Source organism: Coregonus lavaretus (genome assembly GCF_964263955.1).
Source record: "Coregonus lavaretus genome assembly, chromosome: 8".
Classification (NCBI taxonomy): Eukaryota; Metazoa; Chordata; class Actinopteri; order Salmoniformes; family Salmonidae; genus Coregonus; species Coregonus lavaretus.
This window is the reverse complement of record NC_139995.1, coordinates 23,960,451-23,978,480: the sequence shown is the minus strand read 5'-3', so window position 1 is coordinate 23,978,480 and position 18,030 is coordinate 23,960,451. Positions and strand designations below refer to the sequence as shown.

General features: G+C 42.1%; 1 protein-coding gene across 1 annotated transcript in view; it reads right to left on the bottom strand.

The window, feature by feature from the left end:
- Nucleotides 1-18,030, bottom strand: part of LOC311133973 (membrane-associated guanylate kinase, WW and PDZ domain-containing protein 3-like) — a gene marked incomplete at its 3' end in the record, with an annotated part of 156,031 nt that overhangs the window by 24,389 nt on the left and 113,612 nt on the right. The window contains exons 3-5 of the mRNA XM_084167599.1: nucleotides 17,142-17,261; nucleotides 2,903-3,109; nucleotides 1,112-1,280 (exon numbers count right to left, since the gene is read on the bottom strand). Of these exons, the coding sequence (XP_084023725.1) occupies nucleotides 1,112-1,280; nucleotides 2,903-3,109; nucleotides 17,142-17,261 (496 nt within the window). The remainder of the gene's footprint in view (nucleotides 1-1,111; nucleotides 1,281-2,902; nucleotides 3,110-17,141; nucleotides 17,262-18,030) is intronic.

Here is an 18,030-nt window from a genome sequence, read left to right as displayed (position 1 = left end):
GGCAGATAAGAGAAACATTCAAAAACCTGAGCCAGCTACTGACACTGGTATTTGCATCAGTGGAAAGGTAGACAGTCATGTACCCCCCAACACTACAGTATATCCTATGTTATGCTTTCTTTGAAAGCTACACAAGTTACAAATAACTGCTTGACCAATTAATGAATCCTGCTTTGTATTCAAATGAGGGGAAAACTGAAACACAGTATTCATTATGATATGTGGCGATTTCAGACAAGAGCAGCTGGAAGCCTGTTTTCAAACAACTCAAAGGCCTCTGGGAGAGGTATATTTACTCAATCGTTCCTAAAACACAGTATTGATTGGTCAGGAAAACTGCTGAAGTGTTCTTGAGGAGAAACCACCAAATAAATGAGCTTCGACTAGAAACACTTTTAAAACAATCATGTAGGCTAGGGCTGTCAGTTTTGGAGTAAACATTGAGTCAGTATGAGTGGATTTTAAAGAGACCCACACCAGTCCAGGCCTTGGCTTGTATAACTAACTTAAATCCTCTGTCTGTTCGGCATGGCTTATGTAACATGTGTGCTATGTGCTTCACTAATCTAATCAACAATTTCATGATAATTTGCATGATGCTGATCAGATATAGCCATCTATTGCATAACCTGTAAAGTAACATTCAACATTCAGTCCAGAGCAGAAGTAAATGTCTTATGTCATTAAAAAAACACAATCTACATTTCTGACATTTATTTAATTATTTAGCATGAAACTCTATTAACCCTCCCGTTGTCCTAGGGTCAAAATGACCCGCCACTGTGTTGAACCAACTTTATTTAATTTTTATATTTTTGGGATCATTTGTGAGAAGGAGGCAGTGATACTTTCTTTAAAGTCTCACTGCCTCCTTCTCACAAATGATCCCAAAAATATAAAAATTAAATAAAGTTGGTTCAACACAGTGGCGGGTCATTTTGACCCTAGGACAACGGGAGGGTTAAGCAGAAACTCAGCATTTTTTGGGAGGAGCCTTGAACTCTCTGTACCTACAGTGTAGCATAGTGTAACCAAGCAGGACTCATTTGACTCAAGGCTGTCTCTTTGTCCTGTCCCTGAGTGGATATACCGGTGCTGTTGCAGTACTCACTCTATGAAGTAGACCATGCCCGTCTCGGTGTAGGCCATCTCCCAGTTGAGAGGCAGGGGTTCCAGGCTGTCGTCGCGGGGCAGAGAGCTCCACGTACGGAAGTCCATTGCACTGCTGGACTGGGTGTAGCTGGGCACCGCCTTCCTCCATGATGCCCCCTCTTTGTGCTCTGAAAGAGAGAGAGAGAGCGAGAGAGAGCAGAAGGTTAGCCTGCATGGACACCTCGAGCCTCATCATGTTCTCCCAGCATGCAGTGGGAGGAAGGAGGGTTTGATGTCGCTAAAGGATTTGCATGCAAGGGATCGTGTGTTCTGTTCACCAAGGCTCTGTTTTGCATTTGTGCGTACGTGTAAACGTGTTTATGCATATGTGTGTACACTCCACTTGGGTTTCAATGATATGCTGTAATAGCTGAGGATTCACAGTAAAAAGGCCATTGAAGCTTGAGCATATTTGCTACAATAACACTGTCTTTATAGTTATTTCTATACTTTTTATTTATTAATTTAATGAGAACTGCAATAAAAGCATCAGAGTCAACACAACAAAGGCCCTTCAGGGTACAAAAAGCTGCTAAATGTAACTTATACACATCAAGGGACTGTTTTTGTGTAATGCTAACCTCTGCACAAGTATTTGATACAATGAGGCTCAAGAACACATAGCTTCTTCTAGTGTATTCCACAGAGTTGATACAGGCAGCCCATGAGCACGGCAAGTTTGTGCATGTGCTTCTGTATTTCAGTAAATAGTTAACACACTACTACATCCATGGGACTTGCTGGTATTTTCAACAGATTGTTTATTTACTTGTTAGCTTGAAGGATGGGGAGGAACTGGCAAATGAGTCTGACCTCAACCGCTTATGCTAATCTGACTTAATCCACGCACGTACACGCACACACACACACACACACACACACACACACACACACACAAACACACACACACACACACACACACACAGGATCTGCGGATGCTCTGACTGGCCTCATGTAAACACCATGCACCATAGCCAGCCTTGGCGCAGCGCCTTGAGGACAGCTTAGGTCATCAGAGACAGTTCACAGAGGGGTGAGAGCCTGAGAGCCCACACCACACTGACTGCACTAGACACATACTGGAAGTCAGGCAGGGATCAGGGTTTGTCTTCAACACAGAGACCAGGGAAGTTCAGTCAGGAGTTTGGGCATTACGCTCACTTTTTCCATAAACCTTCTGACCTGTTCATAATTGTTTCCATCTATGGTTGGTTTAGAATGAAAAGTTCAGAACACCCCCAACATGACTGCAGTACAGCAGAAATGTGATTTATTTTACATAAAAATACTTTCTGTTGGAATCAGCACATCAAGGACAGCCCAGATCCCTTGAGAGAGGAGTCCTGATTGATCACACACATGGAGTCTCTGGTCTTAGGGTAAGAGGTCTGCTGCCTTCCAAGTTGACCTGCACTACAGTAGAAGGTGTTACTGATACTGAATGCTTTAAGCATAGCCTTGGTGTGGTGCCTGTTGGAAGTGGCTGGCTATACAGACAGAGCATGGTTGGATAACACAGACAGACAGATAGCACAGACTGGGTGATCAGAGCTCCTAGATCATAGGTTAATATGTATAGTATAGAGCAGAAATGTATAGAGCAGAAATATGTTAAAGAGTAGAAATATGATATAGTCCATAGTCATAACAATGTACATCTAAAAATAGAAAGGTGAGGTACAAAATGGGGATTATCCTGAGCAAAGAGAGAAAGGGCAGGAGACGGGGTTTGAGTGTGAGATGTACTGACCTGGGAGGCCGTTGGCCAGAGGTGGCCTCTCATCATCGTCCTCTTCCTCAGGGACCACACTGTCCTTCCTGTCCATCTTGCTGACGGAGGTAGTGCGTTTACGCTGGACCTCGTTGTCATAGTCCTCGTCAAACAGCACCTGATCCACCAGGTCAGGCTGCACCAGGATGGGCTCTGCTGGGGGCTTGGGGGTCCCATAGTAGTTACCTGGAGATAGAGGGGGAGTGAGGGGAGAGAGGGGGAGAAAATAGAGAGAGAGAGAGAGAGAGAGCGAGTGAGTGAGAGTGTGTGTGTGTGAGAGAGAGAGAGAGAGAGAAAGAGAGAGAGAGAGAGAGAGAGAGATGGACAGGGGGTTAGATAGAGAGATGAGCGTCTGACAAATTCCCTATTCTCAACCATCCCTGTAGCTGCTACGCAACCCTGGTAAGACATTGGCAGTTATTGTGCATTGAGGCCATCTGAACAAGAACTGGTAAAGTAAGGGGACCACAATCTTGTAATCACAGTCCTAGATTTCAAATGAGTTTAAGGCTTAACTGAATGAACAACAGCGGCAAAATGCAATATGAAAGTTTATTAAAATAGTTTGGGGAGGGGCCTCATCTCCGAGGGAAGATCCTCGGAGCCAGATTCTTTGATGGCAGGTAGCCCTATGCGGGGCAGCTGGGAGAAAGGAGTTCCAATGACGGGCCTTAGCTGGTGGTGGTGGGGAGGTGGAGGGTTGTCTGTACATTTTGCTGTAACACAGCATGTAAGAGAACATGTGTAAGTTTGACATATAAATACATCCGAAGATTTAAGCCCATTAGTTGAGAGAGAGAAATGTGATAATAGGTTAAACAACAAGCGTGAGGAATGTGCATTATTGTGCTGTGCTCATAGGCTATAAGGTAAATAGGGGAATGACATTCTGCACATGGCTAGTAGAAAAGAGAAGGAGAGACAGGGCGATATGCTAATGATGATACGTTTGTAAACACTACCATATACATTCCTACTATGCCCGTAGAATAGAAAATGATGTGAATTATTGCTTATTGTATGAAGTTAAAGCGAGCTAGCCATTCAGACGAGCCTTACTGATTGAACCATCGTAAACTACATGTGACTACTATAGACTCCTCCATTGTACATGAGTGTGCCGTGCACAGTGTGATCTGTTTAACGGTATAACCTTTCGTCCTGGCTGTGTGCCATGCCCCCCCCCCCCGAGGATCCACAGCACTACAGTCATGTCATGAATCATGGAACATTATATTTACTCCACTAGGGATTTGCAAGCAACCAATTACACTGATCATTGAATAGCAATTAATGATCTCTGAAAAGTGTTTTTCTCCTGATGAATAAAAACCTTGTGATACTGCCTATAAATATTCAGTGAAGATAACAGTGTCGTATAGGAGGGGGAGAGTGCACAACTTTGTTAAATCATTTGCTAATTTAGCTCATGGGCTGATCAATCTCTGACTAGCTGTTGAACACTCTGGGTAACTACATTTATGCACAGAAAACATCATTATTCAACCTTCATTAAGATAATGAATAATGTGCTTACTGATTTGATACTGATTCGAGATGCCCCAAATGTTTTATGTTTATTTGTTTGCTAAACTGTTCCCAGATCTGAATCTGTTCATGGGAGTATTATGGAATTATGTTTGGGCAATTTTTTATTTTAAGGTCAAACATTTACTGTATGATTAGACAAAGCCTATTCATAATTCATAAGCAGCTTAATTAAAGAACCGGGGAAAGATGCCACTGGGAAATATGGATTTTTAGCTAATTTATTACTCTCTATAAACTTAATCTCCTTTTCATTTGAACTGTGCTTGTTCTCATCTTAGAAACCTTTGATTTATCTCCACCTATTAAAATGTAAACATTACAGGTAGGTCTATTATAGAACACATGCATAAACTCAAAACACAGCAGTTTTTCTCTTTATAAGGCAGTGGTAGTCGCTAATATTTTTGAGGGAGACACTTTGTAAAACAAAATCACTGGGCGATCCGCCATACCCATCGGCGAATGGGGGATGGGGAGTCACAAAGTCAAATGTATTCATACATGATATTAAATGGATTTATACATTTAAGATATTATTAACATGGTCCATCAAGCTATTTGATTCTCTTATTCTCTATTTTAGGACACTTGGGGGTATCAGAAACAAATGTGTAAAATATTTTGATTAATCTTTAGAATCTGACATTACTGTAATTATCTTGCCATTATTGCCATTATCTTATTGCCATTAAATGTTATAGCACAAGATATGGCAAATCAGGTAACTGCAAATTTCAGTCTGAAGGGAGTATGCTTTGGAGTGACTGAAATGCATCAGAAAAGTATTTGAAAGTTTAGGAAAACATCAGAGATGATCATCAAACAATCTTATCAAATAAAATTGTATTTGTCACATGCTTCGTAAACAACATGGGTAGACTAAATTTACTTACGGGTCCTTTTCCAACAATGCAGAGTTAAAGATAAAGATACACTACCGGTCGAAAGTTTGGACACACCTACTCATTCAAGGATTTTTCTTTATCTTTACTATTTTCTACATTGTAGAATAATAGTGATGACATCAAAACTATGAAATAACACATATGGAATCATGTAATAACCAAAAAAGTGTTAAAGAAATATATTTTATATTTGAGATTCTTCAAATAGCCACTCTTTGACAGCTTTGCACACTCTTGGCATTCTCTCAACCAGCTTCACCTGGAATGCTTTTCCAACAGTCTTGAAGGAGTTCCCACATATGCTGAGCACTTGTTGGCTGCTTTTCCTTCACTCTGCAGTCCGACTCATCCCAAACCATCTCAGTTTGGTTGAGGTCGGGGGATTGTGGAGGCCAGGTCATCTGATGCAGCACTCCATCACTCTCCTTCTTGGTAAAATAGCCCTTACAGAGCCTAGAGGTGTGTTGGGTCATTGTCCTGTTGAAAAACAAATGATAGTCCCACTAAGCCCAAACCAGATGGGATGGCGTATCGCTGCAGAATGCTGTGGTAGCCATGCTGGTTAAGTGTGCCTTGAATCCTAAATAAATCACAGACAGTGTCACCAGCAAAGCACCCCCACACCATAACACCTCCTCCTCTATGCTTTATGGTGGGAAATAAACATGCGGAGATCATCCGTTCACCCACACCGCGTCTCACAAAGCCACAGCGGTTTGAACCAGAAATCTCAAATCTCAAAGACTCCAGACCAAAGGACACATTTCCACTGGTCTAATGTCCATTGCTCGTGTTTCTTGGCCCAAGCAAGTCTCTTCTTCTTATTGGTGTCCTTTAGTAGTGGTTTATTTGCAGCAATTCGGCCTATCAGAAGCTTCTAAAGCCATGACATCATTTTCTGGAATTTTCCAAGCTGTTTAAAAGCACAGTCAACTTAGTGTATGTAAACTTCTGACCCACTGGAATTGTGATACAATGAATTGTGAGTGAAATAATCTGTCTGTAAACAATTGTTGGAAAATTACTTTTGTCATACACAAAGTAGATGTCCTAACCGACTTGCCAAAACTATAGTTTGTTAACAAGACATTTGTGGAGTTGTTGGAAAACGAGTTTTAATGATTCCAACCTAAGTGTATATAAACTTCCGACTTCAACTGTAGGTAGGGGTAAAGTGACTAGGCAACAGGATAGATAATAGACAGTAGCAGCGTATGTGGTGAGTGTGAAAGTCTGAGAGTGTTTGTGTGTTTGTGTGTGTGTGGCGTCAGTATGCATGTGTGTACGTTTTATGTGTGTGTTGGGGTGTCAGTGTACGTGTGTGGATAGAGTCAGTGCAGGAGAGTTAGTACAAAAAAGTGTATGTGTGTGTTGGGGTGTGTATATGTGTGTTGGGGTGTCAGCGTAAGTATGTGTGAGTGTGTGGGTAGTGTTCAGTGTGTGTGCATAGAGTCACTAGGCGGTGTCAGAGGAAGGCCCAAAAAATTGTCAAAGACTCCAGCCACCCAAGTCATAGACTGTTCAGGTTCCTGTTGGTTCCAGACCTATAAACCGCTTTAACCGCTCAGTTTGTCGCATCAGCTAATGTTATTCATGTAACCATGGTTCTATGAATTCAGCTGACTGAGGAAAACAAAACATATTCTTTCAGATTATTGCCGCGAGCCACCAATCAAGGTAAACAACCTCTCCCTCAACGTCAGCAAAACAAAGGAGCTGATTGTGGACTTCAGAATGAACCAGACTGGAACTCTATTCTCATCAACGGGGCTGCCATGGAGACGGTCCAAAAATTAAAGTTCATCGGCGTACACATCTCCTAGCAGCTGAAATGGTCAAACCACACAGACACACACCGTGGTGAAGAAGGCACAACAGCGACTCTTCATCCTCAGGATGTTGAAGAAATTTGGCCTGTCCCGGAGGGCCCACACAGTGTTCTACAGCAGGGGTTCCCAAACTTCACAGCCTGGTACAGCAATCTCCCCGCTTCCATCACTAAGACGCGGACAGTACAGGAGCATCATGGCAAAAACTGGCCAAGAGCTTCTACCCCCAGGCCATCAGGCTGCTAAATAGCCACCACTAGTCAGCTACAGTACCCTCACCCGCAGCATGCTAGTAGCTACAGTTATCTTTCAAATACTCATTTTGATGTATCACATGGGGATTCGCTCAGAATCACTCATCATGGAAGAACCAATCACACATGTCTGTCGGAGGCCGAAGCACCGCCGCAACGTGTTACATTTTACCGCGAATACTGCAGCAGAAGCGAACTCCTTCCGCTGGGGAAGCTGTGAAGTGAGCTTTAGCCTATTATGTGATTGTCTTTATGAGTCTGTTATTAAAGAATGTGAAACAATGTGTATGTTCACTGCTTTTCATTAAATCACATATGGTTATAAATATTGTATATACATTCGTTCGTATGGGCAGAATATTGTATATATAGCCTACAGAAATTGGTTCAGTTATGGTCTAAAATGAATGTGTTCATATGGGCAGAATATTGTAGCCTATATAAATTTGTTCATATGGGCAGAATATTGTATATAAATTAGTTCATATGGTTATATAAAGGCTGAAGGCTAAAAACAGCCTATACTATATCTAATATCTAGGCCTATATCTAGTTTCTACAATGTGTTTATGTTTTAAAGAATGTATTTTCTTCTCAAATAGACGCAGACAAACCGTGTTACCACAACTTGGTCGGTTTCGCCCTGGGTCTCCAGGCTTTTCTCCTTCAGGCCATTCATCGTCACCTTTCGGATCCGAATCCGAGCATTGTCCGAGATATGGTTGTATTCTCCAGATAACTTTCAGATAACCCCATCAGTGAAGGTTATGCGACCTCGGCATTGGAAACATCATATTCGGTTCACTTCCAGAAGGACCTATTTGCAGTCTGTCGTTCCCATCGGTGTAGCCTTCCTGCACCAGGATATTCTTTCCATGCACAGAGAGGAAAAATGTGGGTTCCATTGCAGCTTGTTCTGACCTCCTCTAAGAATAATGAATTCTGAGGGTAGCAGTGCAAGATCTTTTTAAGTAGAATATTTGGATTATTAGCATATGAACGACTTGCAATTCAATTGCTGGACTATCGAAGCCATCCATCCAACCCATTTATTCAGATCTGGTAGTTCAAAGAGGATAGTTTCAATGGTAATCAATTGGACCAATCAATTCACTCTCTTAAATGTCTTAAAATATTCTATACTCTTCTTGTGCAATGTATAGCCTACTGTACCGTTGGTCTGTCTGGAATATCTGCCTGTCTTGGTGAGAATCTTAAGATAATAAAAGACTTAAATAGTCTTCCTTAGTTTATGTGCCTATTATTATTTTATATTTAAGTATGACCTCCTAAAACTAGAACCGTCTTTTTTTATACATTCTAATAACGTTTTACTAGTTAAAATACTTTTCGTTCCTTGTATTAATGGCAGTGATGATTGCCTGTCAGTATAATAAGCATTTATCTGTGAAATTAGGCATTGAACTTGAACCCTGTTTCAACAATCATCAGCTGATTGAGAAAATAATTTTCAGAATAACAGTAAAGTGAACAGCTGTTATGATATATAGCACACAAGGTTTTTCTAAAATGTTTTGATGTCTCATATGTTACGGAAAGTATAGTTCAAACTATACATGCTAAAAATGAAGGCCTATACTGTAGCATAAAAAAACGGGTTCAAAAGCTAAAAAGCTTTATTTCCTTGTAATTCATTTTATTCAATGGCTTCACCTGAGTGTCCTCGCTAGCCAGGGTAGGGCAGCACTTTACAACATTCCAATGTTATAGTCTTGTGAATCGCTCATGCATATATATTTTTTGAAAATGGGAACAATGGGAGAGATGGACAAATACTGATTTCAAAACAAAATGGACTACATTCTCATTCATATTATCAAGACATGAGGTGAGTATCAAAATAGTTTTAAAAGATGCCCTTGCCTTAAAGTTGAATCTCAGATATATCTTTAGTATAATAGCCTATACAGTCATGTCAAAATTTGGTATTCCGTTCTTTTGAAATAGCCTACATTTACAATATCATAATGAGACTAAATGAAACAACATAGGCCAAATTGATTTTGTGATGTTGTCCTATATTAAATGAACTTATTAGACTTGTTAAACATTGGATTTCTGTGGTCCGAATTTCATAATCATTTTCGTTTTTCAGACGTTTTCAGTTGGTAGGCTCTCCTCACTCGGAAAGCCTGCTCACTAATGTTAATACCAAAGTTGATAATTGTGACTTGATTTAATTAGAATGATGTGAATAATGATAATGATGATGATGGTGAGAGCCCAGTATAGCCTAACCCTTTAATCATATGCTATTGTTACTTTCTGTCTCTAAAATCACGTTTCCATTTCTTTCTTTTCTTTGTATTTTATCCCCTTTTTCTCCCCAATTTCGTGGCATCCAATTGGTAATTATAGTCTTGTCCCATCGCTGCAACTCCCGTACAGACATGGGAGAGGCGAAGGTCGAGAGTCGTGCGTCCTCCGAAACACAACCCAACCAAGCCGCACTGCCCGCTTAACCCGGAAGCCAGCCGCACCAATGTGCCGGAGGAAACACCGTACACCTGGCGACCGTGTCAGCATGCACTGCGCCCGGCCTGCCACAGGAGTTGCTAGTGCGCGATGGGACAAGAACATCCCTGCCGGCCAAACCCTCCCCTACCCTGGACGGCGCTGGGCCAATTGTGCGCCGCCCAATGGGTCTCCCGGTCGCGGCCAGCTGCGACAGAGCCTGGACGCAGTGGTCTAAGGCACTGCATCGCAGCTACTGCAGTGTTGCCAACTCCTCAGTATGGAAAGTAGCTATTGGCTGTCCTAAAAGTCGCTAGAAGTCGCTAAATGACGTCATCACCTAATTTGCATAATTTGCCATGTGCATGTAATTGTGATGGATGCTGTAGGAGAGAGGAATAACGTCGTGGGAGAGACAAAAAGTGAGTAAAAAACACCCTACATTTACATCCCGCCCTGAATGTAAGCCAGCGGCGGCTTCCCGCATGCGCGATTCATTTGCAGTCTGAACGCGGAGGGGTGAACATCTGCTGCTCTGACTGAAGCTGGGTGGGACTGCTGCGCGAGGACTGGGCCGCCTGTGAGTGCTTTGGGACAGGGGTAACAAAGCACCCACTGCTCGTTGGGAAGAGTAAGAACGATACGTGCTTTCACGTCAGAGTCTCCAAAAGTTTCCAATAACACCAGAAAAAGTCGCTAGATTTGTCGCTAGTCGCTTTTTTGAAAATGTGTTGCTAGAGGGGTCTGAAAACTCGCAAAATATAGCGACAAAGTCGCTAAGTTGGCAACACTGAGCTACTGCGATGCAGTGCCTTAGACCACTGCGCCACTCGGGAGGCCGCACGTTGTAATTTCTATAGTCATGTGACAGTCTTTTTTAATTGAAATGTCCAAATGTTGGCCTTTTTCCACATTTCATTTTTTATTTTCATAACTGGTAAAAATTCAGTATGCTATAGCCTATAAATAATATTCTGCCTATATGAACACATTTATTTTAGGCCATATAAAGAATAGCTATGCATGAGTTAATGAAAAGCATCAAACAGACACATTGTTTCACATTCTCTAATAAAAGACTAATAAACAAAAACAGGGAATAGGGGGAGGGGCTCACTCGCCACTCAACCTGTCTGTCTCAACAGATGTGTGTGATTGGTTCTTCCCCGATTAGTGATTCTGAGTGAATCCCAATGTGATACATCTCACTCCTATTATCAGGGAACCGGGTTTACGACAGTAATCCTAAATTGTATGGTAAAGTGACTTAATGCAGCTGGGCTCATCTCCCTCACAGCAGTTTGTCAGAGATGGCTTCATTAACCCTGGTGGCACAGCGGTAGCAGGGAGAGATTGGGGACCACCTAGCTAATCCTCGTCTGTCTCCTTCCACGCTGACATTCATTAGCCAGACGCTATAGCATATGGATTAATTACAAACACATCTCTGGGCCCCTGGTAAATGTGTGTCAGACAAGTGAAGGTGTGTGAAAGCGCCAAGTCAGAGGAGATTTCTGCTATTATTTGTCATATTAAACTGTTCTATAAGCTGACAAGGAGAGGGGGTGGCTTGTTTGACATAAACAATGCAAATGTCATGTTGATGAGAAACATCTCTCATATAGCAGTGCATAAACAATTTCACGATGGTGGATTTAACTAATAGACACGGACAGACTTCAATGTATACAGGACCTTACACGGATGTACGCCTGGCCAAATGCACCAAGGCAAAGCGCAGGAGTCCGAAACAGCCACAGTACATGCTGGACATCAGTCCACTGATTTCATGTACTCAACCCACTTAATTCTCTAGGCCAGGGTTTCCCAATTGGCAGCCAGCTAGGTTTTCTGAGCAAAACAATTATAATACATTTTTATATTTACATTTTTATTGTTGGACATAAAAGACTGTAAAAACACCAGCAAATCAGCTCCAAGTGATTTTAATTTTGGAGATGTGTTCGAAAGTATTCACAAGCATAATAGAGAGATATACACTGAGTGTAGAAAACATTAAGAACACCTCCTCTTTCCATGACATAGACTGACCAGGTGAATCCAGGTGAAAGCTATGATCCCTTATTGATGTCACTTGATACACTTCAATCAGTGTAGATGAAGGGGAGGACACAGGTTAAAGAAGGGCTTTTAAGCCTTGAGACAATTGAGACATGGATTGTGTATGTGTGCCTTTCAGAGGGTGAATGGGCAAGACGAAAGATTTAAGTGCCTTTGAACTGGGTATAGTAGTAGAAGTCAACATGGGCCAGCATCCCTGTGGAATGCTTTCGACACCTTGAGGAGTCCATGCCCCGACGAATTGAGGATGTTCTGAGGGCAAAAGAGGGTGGTGCAACTCAATATTAGGAAGGTGTTCTTAATGTTTTGTACACTCAGTGTATGTGATCGTATACAAATTTAAGCAAAGTTTAAAATGATTATTATTAAGTATATCTGTTTGGGCTTCTTGCGGTCAATTTGCAATCTACAAATTACTTGTAATTATGCTCCGGCCCCCTGACCATCCACTCAAGAAATGATCGGCCCGCGGCTGAATCTATTGTGGTTGATGATCCCTGCTCTAGGCCCATATGTTCTCATAGGAATCAGAATCATGAACACAGTAGGATTCCGTGCCCCAAATACATTTGAGAAGAACTTAAATTAGACAGACTTTTACATTTCCTGGTAACAGTGATGTCAGCAGCGCCAAAATATGTGCGTTGTTCATTTCTGGGCAGCTGTCCTTGTGTTGTGCCACCTGACCAGACCTGAACCACACAGAAGAGCAGAGCCGGAGTGAGGACTGAGCCCAGACAGACTCCCTCTCAGAGCCTGGCACAGGTGGCTGTGTCATGAAACCTGGGACCCTGTGGGCCACCCTGGCACAAACTGGATCCCAGCAGCACCGCCTGGGAGAGGGGAGAGGCCTCAGTTCACTGGACAGGGCAGGTCTGGCACTGCACTGGGTGGGCCTGTGTGGTCTGTGTGGAGGTGGGGGGTTAACAGGGTCAGGGATGACAGGAAGTAAGGGAAGAGAGAGAGGACAATAGTGCTAGTTCTCTGACTGTCTGGCACAGCAGCACAAATCAGCCAGAGAGCAGGGTTGCAAGCTAGCTAATGAGCTATTCGAAACACCATTAAGATTAGCTAAGGATCACATTGAAGAGTAATATGGTTACAACCTACTCTAAAAGTCAGTTGGGAAGTCAAATGTATGGGCATTTAAAGTAGGACATAAAATAAACTAGAGGGCTCGAATACAGCAGGCTATTCCAGCAGAACTGGGTCTTGTTTATTTTTCACACACTCACTCAGTATACTCTATATGGCAAAATAGGATGCAGTTCAAGCGCATATAAATAGAAAGAATCCCATTCCACTATCAAATGACTTCCAGTGCTGTACTGAGTTTACTCATCGTGCAAGGAGACAACAGCTCTGTGCCAGTAGGGCAATTCCATGGTAATGGAATTACACTTTGACTCAGTTTTATTACTTTAAAATGTATGCCAAAAGTTTAACGAGCCATACAACTCTATGCACAAGTACAACTTCGAATAATTTCCACTGAAAATGTAGCGAAATGTAGCGAAATGCTTGTGCTTCTAGCTCTGACAGTGCAGTAATATCTAACAAGTAATATCTAACAATTTCACAACATATACCCAATACACACAAAACTAGTAAGGAATGGGATTTAAGAATATATACATACATGGACAAGTAATGACAGAGCGGCATGGACTAAGATACAGATATGGCACCTTGAGTTTGAAAAAATCAATTTTGGTTATTGAACTACAGTAAGCAAAGTGGATTTAAACCCGGTAACGGAATTACATCATGGGTCCCTGATCTTTACTACACAGAAATGCATAATTATGGATATGAGAGTAATTCTCCTCAAGTTTCACAAGTTTGGACATCACAGGACACAGCACAGCAGAGTACAGCACAGCACAGTAGAGTACAGGGCAGTACACTACAGCACAGCAGAGTAGAGTACAGGGCAGTACACTACAGCACAGCAGAGTAGAGTAGGGTAGAGTAGAGTTCAGTACAGTAGAGTTAAGTACAGTAAAGTAGAGTATAGTTCAGTACAGTAGAGTACAGTACAATAAACTGTACTGTACTCTACTCTAGTATACTATACTTTTCTTTACTGTACTGTACTTTATTGTACTGTATTGTAATGTATTACTGTATTGCACTGTACTCTACTGTGCTCTACTCACTGCACTGTACTGTAGTGTACTGTAATGTGCTATCCAAACTTGTGAAACATACGTCTATGATAGGTTCAGATTTAGTCCAGTCTGGTCTGTCCGTGGACGTTAACACCAAGGCCAGTGTGGACTGACCAAATTTCAACTACTTTTCAACGTTCATGGATGTCCGGTTTCAGTCGGTGCTCAGTGGTTGAGGATGCTGGTTAAAGTAAATGGAAGGAGAGGGGGCTCATGGGTAGGTGCCAGTAAGAGCTGGGAGAGGTGACATTAACTGGAGAGTGAGAGAGAGGTGGAGAGAGAGAGGGAGGGGTTGTCCAGACTGTTTTAACACTCATGGTTTGACCACCAGATGACAGAAAGAGAAAGAAAACAGTTTTCAGCTGAACATAACAGTATGCCAGTGGGAGGGAGGACAGTAGCAGTTGACCCAACTGTGGTTTGTGACTATTATGATTTCCCATTGCAGCCAATTTATTTGCAGTAATTCCGTTACAGATTTTTTTGGTAATTCCGTTATCAATTTGGTAACAGAATTACGAGTTTGAATCACTTAATAATTCATAAACAAAATCTGGTTTTGTTACTTCTGTAAGCTTTCATTATCTTCCCTCCCCATGAAGGAGAGATATTAGAAAATATCTTAAAGATTTGTAGGTTTTTGTTAGCGGAATTACAAGGCACAAAGCAATATTTCTTAAACTTCCAGCAGCTAAACAATTTCTCTAACACTAAATATAAGTGTTGATATTAGTTGGCAGTAGTCTTGCCATCAACATTATTGTGTTTTGATGTATTTCTGATACCTTTTAAGACTTTTTCTGATAGATGTTTTCTAAGGCCACTTTTGCATATTTTTATCCAGAAATCAAAGCCTTTACTTATGCCTAATTTTTAAGATGGAAAATGGTTGAAAAATGAATCTATGCCTTAATTACCCCAAAATATAGCCTCTTAGCATTCCCTTGTGGCTCAGTTGGTAGAGCGTGGTGCTTGCAACACCAAGGTTGTGGGTTCAATTCCCACGGGGGACCAGTACAAAAATTTATGCACTCACTACTTATTGTAAGTTGCTCTGGATAAGAGTGTCTGCTAAATGACTAAAATGTAAATTAGACACCCAATATGATATGCTCCTATGACCTTCACATGTTGGTGCTCATGGGTCCTTTTTGATCGAAATGCCAAACATGTTTCTGTCGAGGACCTACCACTATCAGAGCCTTCAATGGACAGCAAAGTGCAGCCTAGAGCCCTGGAAAGTCAATACACACATCTGCACCCAGTCAAACACTGCTAGTGTACAGACTTGAGAGCTTGCCATTGAAAAGCTGACTCTGGGTGCTCGGCTGAAGTCCTATAAATCTATACCTGGCTCTCTCCCCCTCTTCTCTCTCTCTCTAGCCTAATCAAATCATTCAGAATGTGTGCTTTACTGCAGCCCAGCTAAACGTCATTCTGTGCCGTGTGTTATCTGGCTGCCTGTAAAGGTGCAGAAAAACCCACAGGTCCGGCTGCAGCTGAGAGATGAAGGGCAGCTCACAGTCGCGGGTGGCTGTCCCTTGACTTGGCAGCTCCTGAAACCTGCAGCTCCTTTCTTACTGTATGTGATCTCAATTCTGTCTTTTCCCCATGCCAACAGGGATGGGATTTGCTCAAAGTGTGTGTGAGGAGGTGTCAGTGTTGACCTGCTGTCTGTCAGCTGTGAGTTGACTGACAGCAAAGGGAACCTCAGGGAGCATCTGGAATGACATTACATCAGAGGGCTCAGAAGACTGTCAACAGCCAGGACCTGCCAGTGCCAAACCCCTTCATAGAAACTGTGCTGCTGCTTGGTAAGACTCTTACTCCAGATGAGGATTTGACTTCATCTTTAAACTCTCCATCACAGGGAATATAAATGAGAGGCAATAGGAGAGACACTGCAGAGAAGGATAAGTGATGTGGGCCAACCACTAGACCAGAGGTGCGCCTCTAACATTCAAAGACTGAGTCCATTCCATTCTGATTCCACAGCAGGCAGCTGGGATTTGGTGTATGAAAGACTGAGCTTAAAGAGAGGAGATTATCATGTTATTGCCATAATCATTGAACAATGTGAGAAAAATCCCCAGCTCCAATCCCTTCATGACACAAATACTCTGAGACTATTCAACCCCATAATACAGGGTGAGTACTTAATGTGCCATTGTAGTATAACTAAAGTAAAACAACTGATAAGAACTCATTCAACTGTGATGGACTAAATAGAGTATCAGGAAAACCCAGAAACAGCCTTCCTTGTGTCAACAACCCTACAAATAAAACATATTTGTATTCTCCTTTAAGTGACTATATGAACTATCATCCCCGGCTATAACAGCATTTGCTATGGTTACTTTCAGTACAGGAGTTCACACATGAGCCAAGTTCAGTGTGTCACCACTGAAGCAAAAATGAAGCAGATTTTCCCTCATAAAGAAGAGGACTCCTCTTTTGTCTGAGAGGATACCCCAAGGATGGAAACCCACATAAAGATATCCAGTAGCTGCCAGTAGTTTTTGGAAGCATGCGATGAACACAGCCTCCCCTCATAGGTGGAGAGGGCCATCATCACATGAGTAAACCCTAGATAACTCCTCCTCTGCCTCTGCAGTAGTGGTGCCAGCTGGTCAGGCAGGGTTCAGCAGGTTGAAAGATCTACAGATGATCTACTGAGAGTGGTGATCAGGTGGGCCAGCCCATCAACACATTGCTGCTCTACAGACTAAAATAACTCTTAATGGTTTGAGCAGCTCAAGGGCTCTTGAGTATCCTTGCATCCTTGTGATCGAAGGTTTCAGTTCTAACAAGCCTCTTAATCATGTTTCCTTGACCAATCCATTTAGCCTATGTCAATGCAATTCACTATTGCCAGCTCCAACTCATTTACCAATTGACTACTAAGCTTACTGATCAATTAATTATTGAAAGCTTCCTTAGTGAGTCCTCACCATCGTAGGTTCCACTCTCCAGCAGAAGGCCACTCTCCTCCAGGATACGGAAGTCTCCCACGCTGATGAAGTTGTAGTCCACCCCCGGCACCTCCCCTTCTCTTGGCAGCCGTGTGGTGCCTGTCAATCACACAAGCAAACACACACCTATGAGCATATGAGAATGCAACGACAACCTAATACAGAATGAGCCCATGAACACTGATGCAAAAGGTAGGAAACATATGGAGGGAGGGCCTATTTAGGGCTCACTGGTATCTCAGATGATGTAACCAAAAGAAAAGGACATGGTGATAGTGTGATATGAGCATCAGGGAGTTCACAGCATTCTCTCATTAACAGGATGTCTGTTTCTGTCTCCCCATGACAGCTTTGGTACCAGAAAATGCCCCCCATAGCCCAATTACTGAGTACACAGCTACCTGCCAAGCCTCTATCTTGCCTGCAGCATCATCTAGATGTCACATCAATATTGCTTTTACTGTAATTCTTCCATTGTCAACCTGTTGAGGGAAACATAACGAGGACAAACTATGATTTACTTGGAGGGTTTGGTATCTACTTGAAAGCAGAAAGTATTTTAGCAGACTTTGAAAATAATTATCCTGACACAGTCAATAGTTCATTTATGATTACTTTCAAATGAGCTGTGTGAGCAGAATTTTCAAACAAATTCCCCAGATAATAAATGTCTCTGATGGGCTAATAAATTAAATGCATTTCATTTAGCAGACAAGAGAAATAGGAAGATGTATAAATGCTTTATCAAAGAGAACAGTCATTTCCTGCCATCATGCATAGTCATTCACATGGTCACACTCATCGGAAGCAATCACTTTTCCCTCAGCATTGGAACTCTTGCAATGTGTGTGTGTGTCTGTGTGTATGT